The 19828-nt window shown below is 46.3% G+C and overlaps 1 protein-coding gene and 1 non-coding gene across 2 annotated transcripts in view; both read right to left on the bottom strand.

Annotated features, from left to right (window-relative positions):
• Positions 1-7005: 7005 nt before the first annotated feature.
• On the bottom strand, positions 7006-7109 carry LOC117976389 (U6 spliceosomal RNA). Its single transcript, XR_004667067.1, has one exon. It is a non-coding gene; the product is annotated as a U6 spliceosomal RNA (small nuclear RNA).
• A 2553-nt stretch (positions 7110-9662) lies between these two features.
• The window catches only part of LOC129393053 (polycystin-1-like), a 95752-nt gene continuing 85586 nt past the window's right edge, over positions 9663-19828 (bottom strand). The window contains 3 exon segments of the mRNA XM_055100259.3: positions 9663-9751; positions 12780-12851; positions 13833-14030. Of these exon segments, the coding sequence (XP_054956234.2) occupies positions 9663-9751; positions 12780-12851; positions 13833-14030 (359 nt within the window).

Genomic DNA, 19828 nt, shown 5'->3' with positions numbered 1-19828 from the left:
AATACGGTCAAATCCACAAGGAGCCTCACTTTGCCCGTCTGTGTGATAGCAAGTGACTTTTCAGTGAAGTTCAGCTGTACATTTTTTGGTGCCTAGAATAAAAGTGAGATGCCTTGATTGTCTGCACCGGACCTCTGAGATTTCCAAGGGAGCATATCTCCTGGATTAGCCTCTTAACAAGAATCACTCGGGACTAATTTTTTTTTTTTAAGGCAGTTTTTCTGGGGATTCTAGAGTTGGGAAATGGAGTTGGGTCCAGGCATTGATATCGTTAATAAGCACCCCCAAAATGGTACTTCTCACTGGCAATCTTGAGAAATGCTGTTTGGGGAAAGTCTAGGATAATCTAAGACGATAAGGCAGAGAGAAATCCAAATCACAACTCTGCCCCCACCATGGCCCTTACGAGGTTGACAACAGGGACCCCTAAGTGCACCCCAGCCCCTATAGAATACCCTATAGGACTTTTAACACCCCCCTCCCCTGCAATCTGCCCCCAGAAGGACAACTACTACTTACAGATCTCCAACTGGGGGGACTAGTGGAGAGGAAACTGGATGGCGAGCTCGGATCTGACGCACCTCCCAGGCCGGAGCGTCCAAATCTCCCTGCGCGTCTCGGACGCCTCTCTTTATAGACCCGGAGCTGCCCGCGGCTGGGAAAGGGGAGGAGGCCGAAGGGGTGGAGTTGGGGAGGGTCCCTCGCGGCCCCCTCGCCGCGCCCCCTGCAGGGCGCACCCCCGGCGGGAGCGCAAGGAGCTGGGGCGCCCGGGACAAGGGCGCACCGAACAGGTGCGCACCGCACAAGGGCGCACGGAACAGGTGCGCACAGGGACGGGAGTGTCACCCCCGGCCCGAGGCGGTCGCAGACGCTCCGGATCCCTAGAGAAAGGGGGTCGAGCAGGCAGTGTCTGTGCGGGATGCTTGAGAACGCCTTCCCTGAGTCGGTTCCAGCCGCATAGGCTTTAACCTCTTCCTCCCCGTGTTGGGGCTGTGGTGGATCTGACTTGACATCTCCCACCCCACTTCCCATTTTATTGGCATCGCACTGTCTGGAAAGAGGGCCGGCTGTGCAGCGTGAAGGGTAGGGAAAGGGGATTTCTTGAATTTTGCAAAGTGCAAGACAGGAGGTCCCCACCCTTGCTGGGAACCGTGCAGGAAGGGGAAGTTTTTACTTTTCCCAACTTGCCATCTCCACCTCCACCCACATCACCACGACCAAAATACAAATAAAAATTAAAAATAAGCCCACTGTGATTATTTCAGCTGTCCCCCTCCCCTGTGCGCCACTCGCCAGCTGCGTGACCTTGGGCAAGTCACTTCACTTCTCTGAGACTTGGTGTCCACAGCTGCAAAATGGGGGAAGGCGGTGGCGGTAATAATTACATAATTTACAAGATGCAAGTGTCAAGATCCAAGGAGAAAGTGGGTGTGCCCCCAGAGGCTGCGAGTTCCCTTCAACAACTTCCCTTCCCCAAGGATTCCTCGACTAAAATTGCATTCCCTGTCTCTCTCCATCACAGGCTCTCTCGCTCTGTCTCTGCCACTGTCTCTGCATGTCTGTCACTCTGATCATTGCTGTCTCTCGCTCTATCTTTTGTCTCTGTCCCTCTCGCTTCTCTAGATCTGTCGATGTATCTGTCTCTCCCTCCTGTCTCACTTTGTCTCTGGTCTCTATGTCTCTTGCTCTCCATCTCTCCCGCGTGTCTCACTCCTATCTCTGCGCTTTCTCTCTCTCTGTTCCCCAGGCTCTCCGTCTTCTCCCCGTCGCTCCCTCCCCGCTCCTGTCCACGCACGCACACACAGGCCATAAAAGGAAGTCGAGGCGGTGGGCTGGCCCCGCGCCAGGCCGGGGACCCGCGGGCAGCCCGGGCGCTCCGCTCCCCGCGCGGCACCAGCTCCTCCGAGGTTCCCGGGCCGGGCCGGTCCCCCTCCCCGGGAGCGGCGGGAGCGGCGGGCGGGAGACAACCCAAAAAGGGCAGGCGCGGACTCCTTCCTGCAGGAATTCCCAGCGCCGCATACCAGCTCTGGGCTGCCGGCTCCCCCTGAATAAATATGGTGCCGAGTGGCCTTCCTGCTCCCCGGCGTCGGGGGAGGGGGCCCTTCACGCAGCCACCGGCCGCCGTCGCCCCGCGGGGCTAGATGGGGACCCCTCTGCTTGGGGCAGGCCCGGAAGGGGGCAGCCCCCAGTCCCACGTGGGTTTCTGCTGCTTCAGGCCAGAGGATTTGGAGAGAGGGTTAAAGTTGGGCGGACCCCTCCTGGGTTCTGTACTTGACGCAGGCCCTTAGTCTACAACCACTCCTCTTGCAACCAGGTGGAGGGGCTGGGGGCCGGGGGTGCGGGGGGTGGCTTTATTAATACCCCCATGTTGCAGGTGAGAAAATTGAGTCCCTGCAGGGGTAAAGGGATTTGCCCAAGCTCTCACTGGGACAGTCATTGATTGGTGCTGGCATTGGAACCTTTCTGATGACACCATTCACTTCCAGAGAGGAGACATTAAAGGGAAATGCCCAGGCAAACTGGCCTTGAGGCCCAGGGCGTGTATCTGAGAGTAGATGTCTGGCTTTGAATCTGCCAGTGCTGCTTTCTACCTGTTTGACCATGGGCAAGTAACTTTGCCTCTCCATGCCTCAATTTCCCTACCTGTAAGATGGGAAGAACATCAGCTACTTCCTGGCCTTTTTGTAAGCAGTCCTTGAGACGATCCATGTAAAATGAACATGGTGCACCGCTTCATGTGAGCTGCTGTTACTGGCAACAAACATGAAACCAACTAGAGTCGCACCAGGCCTCCAGGATATAAAGAGAGTCCTCTTTCCCTGCAGGCTCCCAGGCCCCTCTGGAGAGCTCTGCATCTCAGACCCTTTTGGGTCCTTCTTCATCCTTCCAACATCAAGCTTACCTGGTTTTCACCCTGGAAACTCCTGAGCCTGGCCCTCGCCCTGCAATGGGCCTAGGTCAGAGAGTCAAGAACAGCCTGCATTTAGCTGGCTGGGGAAGTGAGGGGTAAAGCTCTGCGGAAAATGATGAATGAGCTGCTCCGCAGCTTTTAACATCTACGCTGTAAAAGGAGTGGAAATCGTCCCTGCATCAGCACAGAAATGATGTGGAGCAGAGAAGTAACGGAAGGGGGAAAATTGAAGTCAATCATCCCCTTCCCATCCTGGAAAGGGAAGGCCATCGGAATCTAGCTTGCTGGCCTCGAAGTAAAAAGTGGCATTAATACTAGAGGCATGAACACTGTATTTCCAAAGGGTTCCATTCGATTATTTAAATAACTTGTTGGTAACTTTTAAAAGAGAATAATTATAATGTGATTAACAACTGGAGACTGTAACACTCAATTTTACTTCATTCTCTCACCTACCCCTTATATAACAACCCTTTATTAAAAATTAAAGTAGGCAGCCGGGCACGGTGGCTCTTGCCTGTAATCCCAGCACTTTGGGAGGCCAAAGTAGGCGGATCACTTGAAGTCAGAAGTTCAAGACCAGCCTAGCCAGCATGGTGAAACCCCCATTTCTACTAAAAATACAAAAATTAGCTGGGCATGGTGGTGCACACCTGTGGTCCCAGCTACTTGGGAGGCTGAGGCAGGATAATTGCTTGAACCCAGGAGGCAGAGGTTGCAGTGAGCTGAGATTGTGTCACTGCACTCCAGCCTGGGAGCCTGGATGACAGAGCAAGACTCCAACTCAAAAAAATAAATAAATAAATAAAGCAAAACTAAAGTAGCCAAGGCCAGGCATGGTGGCTCACACCTGTAATCCTAGCACTTTGGGAGGCCAAGGCAGGAGGATTGCTTGAGCTCAGGAGTTTGAGACCAGCCTGGGCAACATAGCAAACCCTGTCTCTACAAAAAATAAAAAGTTAGCCATGTGTGGTGGTGGGCACCTGTAATCCCAGCTCCTTGGGAGGCTGAGGTGGGAAGATCACTTGAGCCTGGGAGGCAGAGGTTGCAGTGAGCTGAGACTGTGTCACTGTACTCCAGCCTGGGTGGCAGAGTGAGACCCTGTCTTGAAAAAAAAATTTTTTTTTAAGTAGCCAGCCTGGGCAACATGGTGAGATCCAATCTCAATAAATAAATAAATAAATAAATAAATAAATAAATAGCAGCTGGGCGTAGTGTAGCCTGAAGTTCCAGCTACTAGGGAGGCTGAGGTAGGAGGATCTCTTGAGCTTGGAAGGTTGAGACTGCAGTGAACTATGATTGCACCAGTGCACTCTAGCCTGGGCGACAGAGCAAGATGCTGTCTGTAAAAAATAAGGTACGTACTTTAATTCCCTCCCTACCCCCATTTTATTGTTGAGAATCTAGGTTTGGAGAGGTTAAATAACACAGCAGTGGTGGAACAGGAATTCCAACCCCAGTCTTTCTGACACAGGCCATAGTAGACAGAAGTCTGATGTTTTAAACCCAGATCTCTTAAGCACCAACCAAGCACCTTTGGGATTGTCAGTAAACCTCTCTGAGTGCATTTTCTCAAGGAAAAACAAAGATGATCAGATTCTTTGCCTCAAGTACCTTTCTGATTGTTAAATATGACAGCACATGTGAAGGCCTTTATGAACCATCTCAGACCTCTCTGGTACCCTCTGGAAGCAGGCAGGGGCAGTATGTTCACTTAAGAGTCATTCAATAGATATGTGTCCAATGCATGAAGTTCCAATGTTTGAATCTTCAGAAGTGCATTGTTATCATTCGATCAGATGCCTCTGTTTTATTTCTCATGGCTCAAAAGGTCAGTTCTTTTAAGATGGAGGAGGCAATAGTCTCTTTTTAAAATGTCACTTTGACTGAGTGCTGTCAAGTAATTTTCCTTGGCATATCTTTTTTTGTGACAGGCTGTTTAATGGGAGTTTCCATGAATCCATGAAACAAGACGGCCAAGGGGAAATTTCTCTCTTATAGTCTTTTTTTGCTGTTGGCTTAAAAAAGCCCCAAAGTGGCTGGGCATGCCTGTAATCCTAGCACTTTGAGAGGCTGCAGCAGAAGGATCGCTTGAGCCCAGGAGTTCAAGAACAGCCTAGGCAACATAGCAAGATCCCTGTCTCTACAAAATAATAATAATAATAATAATAATAATAATAATAATAATAATAATTAGTCGAGCACAGCAGTGTGTGCCTGTAGTCCCAACTAGAGAGTGAAGTAGGAGGATTGTTTGAGCCCCAGAGTTTGAGGCTGCAGTGAACTGTGATCGTACCAGTGCACTCCAGCCTGGGCAACAGAGCAAGACCCTGTCTCAAAAAAACAAAACAAAACAAAACCATGAAGTGTGATCCCCTCCAATTTTTAGTAACATCGAAGATTGGGTCTGAGCATGGTTTACTCCTGCATGTGCCTCAAGATTTAATATTTTTTGGCCGGGCACAGTGGCTCACACCTGTAATCCCAGCACTTTGGGAGGCCAAGGTGGAGGGAACACTTGAGGTCAGGAGTTCGAGACCAGCCTGGCCAACATGGTAAAACCCTGTCACTACTAAAAATACAAAAACTAGTCGGGTGTGGTTGTGCACGCCTGTAGTCCCAGCTACTTGGGAGGCTGAGACAGGAGAATCCCTTGAACCTGGGAGGTGGAGGTTCCAGTGAGCCAAGATCACACCATTGCACTCTAGCCTAGGCTAGAGAGAGAGGCTCCATCTCAAAAAAAAAAAAAAAGATTTAATAATTTTAAAGTGTTATCAGCCTTGATCTACTTGACTCATATAGAGTCAGGTAGATCTGGCCCAAGATCTGTGAATAAAGGAACATCGTTCCTGACCACAAGCAGGGCCATGCTCCAACTCTTGCACAAAAGCACTTTTGTTTCACTCATGGTGGCCCCCATGATGGACCTCACACTTCTCCCGATACTAGACTGCATTGCATAGTAACCTGCAATGCTCTTTTCTTCATCATCAGTTTCCCATTCTGATGTCACGATTTGGTTCATGACATTCCTGATAGATTCTCTATGTCTATCAGGAAGGGTCCTAAAACTCTCAATAAAAGTAGTTCTACAGTTTTTTAAAAATGAAACACACCGGGCACGGTTGCTCATGCCTGTAATCCCAGCACTTTGGGAGGCTGAGGCAGGTGGATCTCCTGAGGTCAGGAGTTTGAGACCAGCCTGGCTAACATGGTGAAACCCTGTCTCTACTAAAAATACAAAAAATTAGCCAGGCGTGGTGGCATGCGTCTATAGTCCCAGCTACTTGGGAGGCTGAGGCAGGAGAATCGCTTGAACCTGGGAGGCGGCAGTTGCCGTGAGCCGAGATCACGCCACTGCACTCCAGCCTGGACGACAGAGCAAGACTGTCTCGAAAAAAAAAAAAAGAACTCTCGCTGTGTGGCCCACACTGGAGTGCAGCAGCAAGATCATGGCTCACTGCAGCCTCAATCTCCTGGATTTAAGTAATCTTCTTGCCTCACCCTCCTAAGTAGCTAGGACTACAGGCATGTCATTTTAAAACCCGAAAGCATTTGGATTTTCAAACATGTATCTGGCCTCAGTGGTTTCAGATGCAGCACTGCAGATCTGTAAGTAAATAATATGAGTAATATGTGACTATGGCAAACTCTGTGAATGCCAATCACTGAAGTGTGAGAAACAAGGGCTTAAAGAAGTTACCTAACTTTTAAAAAATAAAGCCGTTTTAGCAACTTTTTTTTTTTTTGCTTCCTCATCCTCTCTCAAACTTACTTCTTTTTTTTTTTTTTTTTTTTTTTGAAACGGAGTCTCGCTTCTGTCGCCCAGGCTGAGTGCAGTGGCACGATCTCGGCTCACTGCAAGCTCCACCTCCCCGTTTGATGCCCATTCTCCTGCCTCGGCCTCCCAAGTAGCTGGGACTACAGGCATCTGCCACCTTGCCCGGCTAAATTTTTGTATGTTTAGCAGAGATGGGGTTTCACCGTGTTAGCCAGGATGGTCTCCATTTCCTGACCTCGTGATCCGCCCGCCTCGGCCTCCCAAAGTGCTGAGATTACAGGCGTGAGCCAATGCGCCCGGCCTTCTTTTTTAAAAAAATATGAAACATTTCACGAATTTGCGTGTCATCCCTTTGCCGGGGCCATGCTAATCTCTGTACCGCTCCAATTTTAGTTTATGTGCTGTTAAAGTGAGCACAAACTTCTTAATACTTTCATCTGAAGTAGGTATCTCAAAAGCTACCAAGAAGCCAGTAGGAGTATAGTCATTGCTTATTTCCATCAACTGCTAAATGTAAAATGATGTCTTGTATTAAATGATGTAATAACTCACTGCTCATCCTAAGTCACGCTTAGATTCCCCCAATTATTTTTCCCAGTGTTCTCAATTATACAATTTTCATACTTTTCAAAACACTTGTTACCAGGTGCAGTGGCTCATGCCTGTAATCCCAACACTTTGGAAGGCCAAGGTAGGTGGATAACTTGAGCTGAGGAATTGGAGACCAGCCTGGCTAACATGGTAAAACACCATTTCTAAAAAAAATACAAAAATTGGCCAGGCATGATGGTGCATGCCAGCGTATGCCTGTAATTCCAGCTACATGGGAGGCTGAGGTGGGAGAATCGCTTGAGCCCAGGAGTTCGAGGCTGCAGTGAGCCATGATCAAGCCGCTGCACTCTAGAGACCTGGGCAACAGAGTGAAACCCTGCCTTGAAAAAACAAACAAAAAAACCTCACAGCACTTTGGGAGGTGGAGGTGGGCAGATCACTTGAGGCCAGGAGTTCGAGACCGGCCTGGCCAACATGGTGAAACCCCATCTCTACAAAAAAATATGAAAAAAAATTAGCTGGGCATGGTGGTGCACACCTGTAATCCCAGCTACTCAGGAGGCTGAGGCAGAATCAGTTGAACCCAGGAGGAGATTGCGGTGAGCTGAGATGGGGCCACTGCACTCCAGCATGGGCGACAGAGCGAGACCCTATCTCACAAAAAGGAAAAAAGAAAAAAAAAAGAAACACGGGAAGATGAGAGGAAGAGAAAGAGGAAAATGCCATAAAGGAGTTACTATCTGAACAGGGCCAACAGAAAGGAAAGATGCTCCAATAGAAGTTAAGATGCTCCAATAGAAGTTAAGAGGGAGAAAGGTGATGTAGGGCTTCTAGGATAAGGGAATGGTTTACAAGGCAAAGAAGCATAAAGTTGCAAAGTGTCTTCCAGGCACAATCAGAAATCAGGTGTGAGCAGATACAACAACAGACGGGTAGAAAGAGGTGTAAAGTGCTACGCTAAGCAATAGGGACTTCACTATACACACAATGACAAAGGTAGTATATGATCCTGGAACATTAATTTTACACAAGGATTTGTGGGAGAGTTAGATTTAACTGGAATGTCATTTAAAACATTTGTATAGTAAAGCAAACAACTTTCAGAACTTTTTTTTTTTTTTGAGACAGGGTCTGATTCTGTCACCTAGGCTAGAGTGCAGTGGTGTGATCTTGGCTCACTGCAACCTCCGCTGCCCAGGTTAAAGCGATTCTCATGCCTGAGCCTCCCTAGCAGCTGGGACTACAGGCACACGCCACCATGCCTTGCTAATCTTTTTGTTATTTTTAGTAGAGATGGGGTTTCGCCATGTTGACCAGGCTGGTCTCAAACTCCTGACCTCAGGTGATCCGCTTGCCTCAGCCTCTGAAGTGCTGGGACTACAGGCATGAGCCACCGCGTCTGGCTAGAGATGGGGTTGTCCAGGCTGGTCTTGAACTCCTGAGCTCAAGTGATCCATCCACTTCAGCCTTCCAAAGTGCTGGCATTACAGGCACGAGATACCTCACTTGGCCTTAAGAACTTTTAGGATGAGAAAACGTAAGGCTTCAAAGAAAGTTCTAGATTTAAAAAAAGGCTGCTTTAAGCTATGTTCTCAGGTCTCCTATGTACTTTTTTTTTTTTTTTTTTTTTTTTTTTTTTTTTTTGGCTATACAGGGACTCTCCAGAAAAAGTTTAAGAAACACTGAAATAGAAAAAAACTAAGAAAACTAGAAAGTGGTCATCCTCCTTTTCAAGAGCATAGTTGGTGAGAGGAGGTACACAGAGGGCAAAGGACAGAGTAATAGTAATGAAAGCAGTGGGCTGATTCAGTAATCTTGGTAGAAAAAGGTATTCAAGCAGAAGCTTGGGGTTGGAAGTTCATAGTTTTTGTTTTTGTTTTTGTTTTTTTTTTAGGAGAGGAGAGATCTGAGTACATTCCTAAATTGGAGTGAAGGAAGAGTTAAATATGAAGAAAACAACTGACAAGGCAAAGTCTCAGAGGCCAGGCATGGGGGGCTCACACCTGCAACCCTAGCACTTTGGGAGGCCAAGGCAGGAAGATCACTTGAGGTCAGGAGTTCGAGACCAGCCTGGGCAACAAAGCGAGGCCTTGCCTCTACAAAAATAATTGGAAAATACAAATAAAAGTTGAAATTATAAATTAAAAAAAAACAAACAAAGCCTTAGAAGGACAAAGGATCAAGAAGTCAAAAGGAGCTAACTCCAGAAAGAAGATGCTTAGTCACTCTGAAGCCATGTAATTTTAGCTTCAGCAAACACAGATCTCATCTGACTTATTCACTGCTGCACACCCTGGATTTAGGACAATGCTTGACACACACTAGATCTGAATAAATACTTGAATTAAAATGAAGTAAAACCACCATGGTGCAATTATGACTCAATACAATATGTGGAAACTTCTTTAAAAAAAATTCTTACATTGTATTATCCTTTGATTCTTCAAATGCATTTAGTTCATGGATGAGAAACTGTCTGTCCAATGGAACTACAGGTTGACCAGATTCTGGGAGAAATAAATTCATGAGAACACTGAGTCTATTAAACTAAAAAGCAAATAAGATTTTGAAAAGAATCACATTTACCAGACATACACTTTTTAGATTTTGGAAGAATGATGACAACACACACCAAGACAGATCAAATTGCCTGTGATTTTGTGACTTTCAAAATATCTCTTTTGTTAAATGCATGTCTTAATACAGTTTAACATAAATTCACTTTTTAAATTCCCCAGTGTTTGGTTGGAAAAATACCCTTTCTATATCCAAATTATAATACTAAATTTTGGAAGTCTGTTTATCAATAACTTATTTTTGAAAAGAATATCCACTTGGTGACAATACTTATAAATAAAAATTAAAGTTAACCTGAAGTGTGGGGCAGCTGGAACTTTCACACTTTGCTGGTGGGAAAGCACAATGGTACAGGCACTTTGGAAAAGAGTTGAGCAGTTTTCTTATAAAGGTGAGCGTGCACTTAACCACACAACCCAGCAATCTCACTCTTAGCTTTCTACCCAAGATTAATGAAAACTTATGTTCTCACAAAAACCTGTATGTAAATGTTTATGGCAGCTTGATTCCTAACTGCTAAAACTAGAAACAACTCAATGCCCATCAACTGGTCATAGATGAGCAAACTAGCACAGCCACACAATAGAACAGTGTTCAAAGGAAAAACAAACATGGCTGAATCCTGAATGTATTACACTAAGTGAAAAAAGGCAGACTCAAAAGGCTACATCATGTACGGTTCCATCTACAGCAGGGGTCCCCAACCCCCGGGCCACAGATTAGAAACTGGGCCACACAGCAGGAGGTGAGGAGTGGGCAAGCAAGTGAGGGAAGCTTGATCTGTGTTTACAGCTGCTGCCCATCACTAGCATCACTGCCTGAGCTCTGCCTCCTGTTGGCAGAATTAGATTCTCATAGAAGCGTGAACCCTATTGTGAACTGCGCATGCGAGGGATCTGGGCTGTGCACTCCTTATGAGAATCTAAGGCCTGATGATCTCTCACTGCCTCCCATCACCCCCAGATGGGACCATCTAGTTGCAGGAAAACAGGCTTAGGGCTCCCACTGATTCTACATTATGGTGAGTTATAATTATTTCATTATATATTACAACATAATCATAGAAATAAAATGCACAATAAATGGAGTATGCTTGAATCATCCCGAACCATCCTCCCAGGTCCATGGAAAAATTGTCTTCCACGAAACCGGTCCCTGGTGCCAAAAAGGCTGGTGATATCTTGATTGTGATCTGGTAGTAATTACACAACTGCAGGCATTTGACTAAAGTATAGAACTGTACAGTTTAAAAGGTAAATTTTACTGTATATAAATTATATCCCAGTTTTTTAAAAAAAGCCAAACCATTTAATATGAAAACTTGACTACTGTCACTATATTTCATTCTAGTGAAGCCCAAGTCCCCGCTATTTTCATAATTTCTTCTTTTCTGGGTGTAACTGGTATCATACAGCCATCTATAACAAACAAAGGAAAGCAGAGATGCTGATATCAAAGATCCTTAAACCATAAAAATCATGAGTCTTTATGTAGTTCAGACGTATGTTTAATATTAAATAAAGGATCTGTAATGAAAAATTCTAACTTCACAAAGAATTCATTCTCTCTTGCAAAATCTACTTCCTGGCCTTGCTTCTTTGCTGAGGCATGAAGTAGTCAAAGCAGAGATGGAACCTGAAACGAGGGAATCCGATGACACACATTCAGGGTGCCTCAGACCAACCCCCAGCTGCATCCCCCACCCCACCAAGTCCAGGGGTAACCAGGATTCTGACTTATTTATATCCATCCAGTCTCTCCTCACTTTTTTGAAAGAAGACATTTAAAAAGTCAGCAGAAGATATTAAAAATATTCTCACCACTCAATAACTGTTACACTTGAAGAGCAAATTTATTTCTCAAGAAATAAAATTCAACAGATAAAGGGAATTTATCTTTATCTCCCCACCCCCAACCCCCAATATCATTCTCTGCCTCCTATCACTAGGATGAGTTTGGAGTTTCCCGCTGCTAGAGTCTGGATATTTGTCTCCGCCCAAATCTCATGTTGCAATGCACTCCCCAGTGTTGGAAGTGGGACCTGGCAGGAGTTGTTTGGGTCATGGGGGTGGATCCCTCATGGCCTGGTGCTGTCCTTACCACAGTGAGTGGGTTCTCATGAGAACTGGTCATTTATAAGTGTGTGGCACTAACCTTCCCCACCCTTGGCCCCTGCTTTCACCATGTAACGTGCTTGCCGCAGTGAGCAAAAGCTCCTTGAGGCCTCCCAGAAGCTAAGCAGATGCCAGTGCCATGCTTGTACAATCTGAAGAACCGTGAGCCAAGTAAACCTCTTTTCTTCAACCGGGTGCGGTGGCTCACGCCTGTAATCCCAACATTTTGGGAGGCCGAGGCGGGCAGATCACGAGGTCAGGAGACTGAGACCATCCTGGCTAACGGTGAAACCCCGTCTCTACTAAAAATACAAAAAATTAGCCGGGCATGGCCTGTAGTCCCAGCTACTTGGGAGGCTGAGGCAGGAGAATCACTTGAACCTAGGAGGTAGACGTTGCAGTGAGCCGAGATCAATCCACACTCCAGCCTGGGTGACAGAGCAAGACTCTGTCTCAAAACAAACAAACAAACAAACAAACAAAAAAACCTCTTTTCTTCATAAATTACCCAGTCTCAGGTGTTTATTTATAGCAATCCAAAAACAACCTAATATACCAGCCTAGTCCTTTATAAATACCATGCTTTTAGATACATACATTTGTAAATGTACCTAAGCACTACATAGTAGTAATATTTCAAAGTTTTATCTCTATCTATCTATCTATCTATATACACACACACACACACACACACACACAAATAGACATATATCTACATATCTATATATAGACAAGGACAGTTTTTTTTTTTTTAAGAGACAGGAGTTGGACCAGCCTGTCCAATATGGTGAAACGCCGTCTCTACTAAAAAATACAAAAATTCGCCGGGCCTGGTAGCACACACCTGTAGTTCCAGGTACTCGGGAGGCTGAGGCAGGAGAACTGCTTGAACCCGGGAGGCGGAGGATGCAGTGAGCTGAGATCACAATAGAGTGAGACTCCGTCTCAAAAAAAAAGAAAGAAAAAAAAAGAGACAGGGGTTGGGTGCAGTGGCTCATGCCTGTAATCCCAGCATTTGGGGAGTGTGAGATAGGTGGATCACCTGAGCCCAGGAGTTCAATACCAGGCTGGGCAACATAGTGAGAGCTCATCTCTATAAATAATAAAAAAATTTAGCTGGGCATGGAGGCATGCACCTGTGGTCCCAGCTACTTGGGAGACTGACGCAGGAAGACTGCTTGAGCCCAGGAGGTGAAAGTTGCAATAAGCCATGATCGCACCACTGCAGTCCAGCCTTTGCAACAGAGCGAGATTCTGTCTCTGGAAAAAGAAAAAAGAGACAGGGTCTCTCTCTGTTGCCCAGACTGGAGTGCAGTGATGCGATCATGGCTCACTAAAGCCCAGAGCACATGGGCTCACATGATCACCCCCTCCCCGACCCCTGCTCAGCCTCAGCTAGGACAACAGACACGTGCCACCATGCATGGCTAATTTTAAAAACTCTTTTCCAGAGATGGGGTCTCCCTGTGTTGCCCAGGCTGGTCGCGAACTTCTGGGCTCAAGTAATCTTGCCTCGGCCTCCCAAAGCACTGAGATTACAGGTGTGAGCCACCTACCCAGCCTATTTTTTAACAAATAATATACTTAATCAGCGTATATTTTTAAAGCTTAATACACAGGAAAAAACTGGTGGCAAACAGGACAAAACGTCAACAATTGTTTATTCTCGGTTACAGGAATTATAGATGATTTTTCCAAGTATATGCCTAGTTTAAGTAATTATTTAGTTATGTATTTTCTCTTGTAAGAATCTGTTTAAGCTACAGAAAGAACCCATGTGATTTTTGTGTCCCAGTCACCCAGATGGCACTATCTGGTAGATTTCTAGGATAAACAGTTTCTGAGAATTGGGGAAAGGGGAGAAACAGATTTTATGTGATAAATAATAACCACTTACCTGCTATGAGGACAGATGCTGTATACTTATATTTGTTGAATTCTAAATACTCTCTAATTAATTCATTAATTAGAAGGTTTTCATGAGACAATGATGGTCGGGGTTCACGGTCATCATCTAGGGCATTGAAAACTTCAGCTCGGATCCTTGCTTTTAAATGCCCTAATACCCCCTTTTTTTCCAAGGTGTCCTTTAAAACTGTTCAATATAAAATATTAAGGCTTCAGTTACAGAGTAAATTTGTCATTCTTAGGCATACTTTGAAAAGAAATGTTGAAAAGGTAAATGGTACAAAAACAGCTCTCAAGCAGCTCTTAATCTAAACATTGTGACAAATTATTAAACAATTACACTACCACCAGCCATGTTTATACTAAAACATATAGTTCTCATGTTGCGGTGATTTAGTCTTAACATATTTGAGCAAATTCAAGTTTATTCCTACATCATCAGCACTGTCAGGGGCTGTAGTCTAATACATATTCTTTTTTATTTTATTTATTTATTATTTTTTTTGAGACACAGTCTCGCTCTTTCACCCAGGCTGGAGTGCAGTGGCACGATCTCAGCTCACTGCAACCTCTGCCTCCCAGGTTCAAGCAATTCTCCTGCTTCAGCCTCCAGGGTAGTTGGGACTACAGGCACGTGCCACCACGCCCAACTAATTCTTTTTTGTATTTTTAGTAGAGACGGGGTTTCACTGTGTTGGCCAGGATGGTCTCAATCTCCTGACCTCGTGATCCACCCACCTCAGCCTCCCAAAGTGTTGGGATTACAGGTGTCAGCCACCGTGCCCGGCCAATGCATAATTCTTTAGTGAGGGGAAAAGGCGGGGGATAGGATTATAGTTGCTTACTGAGACCTGAACTTAAGCCCCAGTCTCTCATATATTTTCAAGAGTGTCTGCCACTGCACACAGGTTCTGCTTGTCACTAACAACCTCTGGTCCAGAAAGATGATTAAAGAAAACAACTACATTCCATAAAAGAAGTCTGTTGGGTTACTGTGTAAAAACCTTGATGGCAGGGCATGGTGGCTCATGCCTGTAACCCAGCACTTTGGGAGGCTGAGGCGGGCGGATCACGAGATCAGCAGATCGAGACCATCCTGGCTAACAAGGTGAAATCCCCCTCTCTACTAAAAAAATACAAAAAATTAGCCGGGTGTGGTGGCACGCACCTGTAGTCCCAGCAACTTGGGAGGCTGAGGCACAAGAATTACTTGAACCCGGGAGGTGGAGGGTGCAGTGAGCTGAGATGGTGCCACTGCACTCTAGCCTGGGCGAAAGAGTGAGACTCTGTTTAAAACAACCAACCAACCAACCAACCAAAAAAAAAAAAACACAAACCTTTGATAATCCACAACCCTTTAGGGAGTGAAAAGGTGTTGGGTTTTTCATTGTTGTTATTTTGAAACAATCTCGCTCTGTCGCCAGGTTGGAGTGCAGTGGCACGATCTCGGCTCACTGCAATCTCCAGGCTCCCTGGTTCAAGCAATTCTCCTGCCTCAGCCTCCCGAATAGCTGGGATTACAGGTGTGCGACACCACGACTGGCTAATTTTTGTATTTTTAGTAGAGACAGGGTTTCACTATGTTGGCCAGGATGGTCTCCATCTCCTGACCTCATGATCCACCCGCCTCAGCCTCCCAAAGTACTGGGATTACAGGCATGAGCCACTGCGCCCACTGGCCTCGTTGTTTTAAAGACAACTATGAGTTAATTCCTTAGAACAGCAGGATTCTGACAGTGGGGTGCTGCTGGCACCTTAGTGCTTAACTTTAGCCAGCCGAGTTTTTCGTTGTCTCTGCAGCCTCAAGTACCAACTGCTAGTAGTTACCACCTATTAACCCTGCGGTTCTCAAACTTGAGCACGAATCCTCATCACCTTCAAGACTTGTTTAAACGGATTGTTTGCTAGTCCTCCCCATAGAGTTTCTGCACGCGCAGCTCCGCCCCACTCACCCTGCGGCGTGGTCTGTAGCCAATAGGCGCACAGCTCTCGCCCCGCCTACTTCCGCCCCTCTCAGTTTATGAGATCTGCGGTTGAGTGGGTGGTGAATGTCGACCAGAGACTCCACCAATCAGCGAGCGCTCTCGGAAGGCCCAGTTGAGTGAGACGGCAGGGAGGGCGGGGACTGAGGCAGTTGAGAGCCTGGCATCTAACTCCCATTCTCCTCATTATAATGTTGAGGCATTTAGGCCTCAGGAAACAGAATCTCCCTCTCTGATCTTCTCCTGTCCACCTCTGACCTGCCTCAAGCAGGACTCTAATCTGACTGTGGGTCAAAAGACCCTCATTCCAGAAAGGGTTCTGCCCGGTACCCTCACGGAAGAAATGCTGCACAGAGAGGCCAAGAAAAGTCTGAGCAGACAGGCTTTGCTGGGTTTAGATCATGCACTTTCTGTCCAATCAGATTTCTTTTTTTTTTTTTTTGAGACGGAGCCTTGCTCTGTCGCCCAGGCTGGAGTGCAGTGGTACAATCTCCGTTCACTGCAACCTCTCCCTCCTGGGTTCAAGCGATTCTCCCGTCTCAACCACCCAAGTAGCTGGGATTACAGGTGTGCACCACCATGCCTGGCTAATTTTTTTCACAGTTCCACTCTTGTTGCCCAGGTTGGAGTGCAATGGCATGATCTCGGTTCACCGCAACCTCTGCCTCCCGGGCTCAAGCAATTCTCCTGCCTCAGCCTCCCAAGTAGCTGGGATTACAGGCATGTACAACCACACCCAGCTAATTTTGTATTTTTAGTAGAGATGGGGTTTCTCCATGTTGGTCAGGCTGGTGTTGAACTCCCGACCTCAGGTGATCCGCCCGCCTCGGCCTCCCAAAGTGCTGGGAATACAGGCGTGAGCCACCACGCCTGGCCTGTCCAATCACATTTCTATACGGTGTTCAATCACACCTATGTAATAAAGTGTCCCATAAAAACCCAAGAGAACTGGGTTGGGAGAACTTCTGGATAGCAGAACACATGGAGGTTCTTGAAGGGTGTTGCATTCAGGGAAAGCATGGAAGCTCCACACCCCTTCCCCTATACTTTGCCCTATGTGTCACTTCATCTGTATAGACAAAATTAAGTTTCCCTGAATTCTTCGAGCCACTCCAGCAAATTAATGGAACCCAAAATGGCGGTTGTGGAAGCTCCAACTTGAAGGCGGTCCATCAGAAGTTTCAGAGGCCCAGACAGACTTGCGACTGGTGTCTGAAGGAGGGCAGTCTTGGGGACTGAGCTCTCACCCTGTGGGAAATGACACTATTTTCAGGTCGAAGATGTCAGACTTAAATTGAAGGACACCCAGCTGGCATCAGCTGCAGAAATGATTGTTTGCTGACCAGGTGCAATGGCTTAAGTCTGTAATCCCAGCATTTTGGGAGGCAAAGGTGGGTGGATCACTTGAGGTCAAGAGTTCCACACTAGCCTGGTGACGTGGTGAAACCTTGTCTCCACTAAAAATACAAAAAATAGCTGGGTGTGGTGGCATGCACCTATAATCCCAGCTACTCAAGAGGCTGAGCCAGGAGAATCGCTTGAACCTGGGAAGCAGAGGTTGCAGTGAGCAGAGATCATGCTATGGGTGACAGAGTGAGGCTAAACCTAAAAAAAAAAAATTGTATACTTGCTGGTGGGGGGATTTCCCCACACATTTCTGGGGTCCACAGAAGTATTCTGTGTTGATTATTGGTGTGTCGATGTGCGAGCAGAGCAAAAACACGGTTTGAGAAAGTTTATATCCAAAAAACTCCTGAATATGTTGATGAGGAACTCGGAGAGAGAGGCAAATAATAATGTGATTGACTGATTGGCAGTGGTAATCATACAGTAGCTAACATTCATTATACTCTCTGTATGGCAACGACTGCTCTAAAAGCTTTACATTAAGTATTCACCAACAACCCTATGAGATGGATACTTACATGCAATTGTCTCAAGTAAAATTGTATTTAAAAACATACTGGCCAGGTGTGGTGGCTCATGGCTGTCATCCCAGCACTTTGGGAGGCTGAGACAGGCGGATTGCTTGAGGCCAGGAGGAGTTCAAGACCAGCTTGGTCAACATAGTGAAACCCTGTCTCTACTAAAAATACAAAAAATTATTTGGGTGTGGCGGCACACACCTGTAATCCCAGCTACTTGGGAGGCTGTGGCATGAGAATCACTTGAACCCGGGAGGCAGAGGTTTCAGTGAGCTGAGAATGCGCCACTGCACTCCAACCTGGGCGACAGAGAAAGACTCTGTCTCACAAACAAACAAAAAACATGTACTAATGACCAGGCACAGCACTTCATGCCTGTAATCCCAGCACTTCATGCCTGTAATCCCAGCACTTTGAGAGGCTGAAGCGACAGGATCAGTTGAAGCCAGGAGTTTGAGACCAGCCAAGCCAACAAATCAAGAACCCATGTCTTTAAAAAAAAAAAAAAAGTAGCTGGGCATGGTGGCACACACCTGTATTCCTAGCTGCTCAGGAGGCTGAGGCAGGTGGATTGCTTGAGTCCAGGAGTTCAAGGCTGTAGTGAGCTATGACTGCACCAGTGGACTCCAGCCTGGGCAGCAGAGCAAGACCCCATCTATGAAAAAATAAATACCTTTATACATACATTAAAAACATGCACTGACATTGAGTAACACACTGAATTGCTGGGGATATGTCGAAACAGGCACTGCCATACATAATTGGTAGGTAGGCAATCAACACCACCATCCAGAAGGCAGTTTGTCAATATCTAATCAGATTTTCACACCCTTTGACTCATCAAATCTACTTCTAAGAATGTATCTTACAGATATAATCACACCTACTTACAAAGGATATAAGTATAAGAATATTCATTCACTGTTGATAGTAGAAAAAACTATGCACACCTTTCAGAAAGGCTAAAATAAAGACTACTGACAATACTGTTGGCAAACACACATGTACTGCTGGTGGGAAGACAAAGTGGTATAGTCACTTTGGAAAGCAGTTTGGCAATTGCTTATTAAGTCATAGGTACACTTGGCCCAGTAATCCCAAAACTAGGTGTTTGCCCAAGTGAAGTAAAAACTTGTAGGCTGGGCACGGTGGCTCACGTCGGTAATCCCAGCACTTTGGGGGGCCAAGGAGCGTGGATCATTTGAGGTCAGGAGTTTGAGATCAGCCTGAGCAACATGGTGAAACCCCGTCTCTACTAAAAATATAAAAATTAGCCAGGCATGATGGAGCATGCCTATAATCCCAGCTACCCAGGAAAATTAGCCAGGTGTGGTGGCACATGCCTGTAATCCCAGCTACCCAGGAGGCTGAGGCAGGAGAATCACTTGAACCCGGGCAGCAGAGGTTGCAGTGAGCCGAGATCCTTTCACTGCACTCCAGCCTGGGCAACAAGAGCTAAAGTCCATCTCACAAAAAAAAAAAAAAAAGAACTTGTAGCCAGGCACAGTGGCTTATGCCTATAATCCCCACAGTTTATGAGGCCAAAGCGGGATGAACGCTTGAACCCAGAAGTTTGAGACCGGCCTGGGCAACATGGTGAAACCCCATCTCTACAAAAAAAAAAAAATTACAAAAATTAGACAGGCGTGTAGGAGTGAACATGTAGTCCCAGCTACTCCAGAGGCTAAGGTGAGAAGACCTGCAGAGCCTGGGAGGTCCAGGTTGCAGTGAGTAGTGATCACACCACTGCACTCCAGTCTGGGCAACATAGTGAAACTGTGTTTCAAAAAAATAAAAAATGTCCTCTGGTGAGGACTTGGTGATTGAGGGTCAGTGTTCAATGGAGACTTACTTTTTTTTTTCTTTTTGAGACAGTCTCTGTTGCCCAGGCTGGAATGCAGTAGCACCATCATAGCTCACTACAGCCTTGACCTCCAGGCTCAACTGATCCTTCAGCCTCCCGAGTAGCTGGGACCACAGGCACGTGCCGCCACGCCCAGCTATTTTTATTTTTTGTAGAGATGGGGTCTCACCATGTTGCTCAAGCTGATCTCAAATTCTTGGGCTCAAGCAATCCT

The sequence above is a fragment of the Pan paniscus genome, chromosome 18 (genome assembly GCF_029289425.2).
Source record: "Pan paniscus chromosome 18, NHGRI_mPanPan1-v2.0_pri, whole genome shotgun sequence".
NCBI lineage: Eukaryota > Metazoa > Chordata > Mammalia > Primates > Hominidae > Pan > Pan paniscus.
Note: the sequence above shows the minus strand (reverse complement) of the source record. Positions and strands in the feature narration are given on the sequence as shown.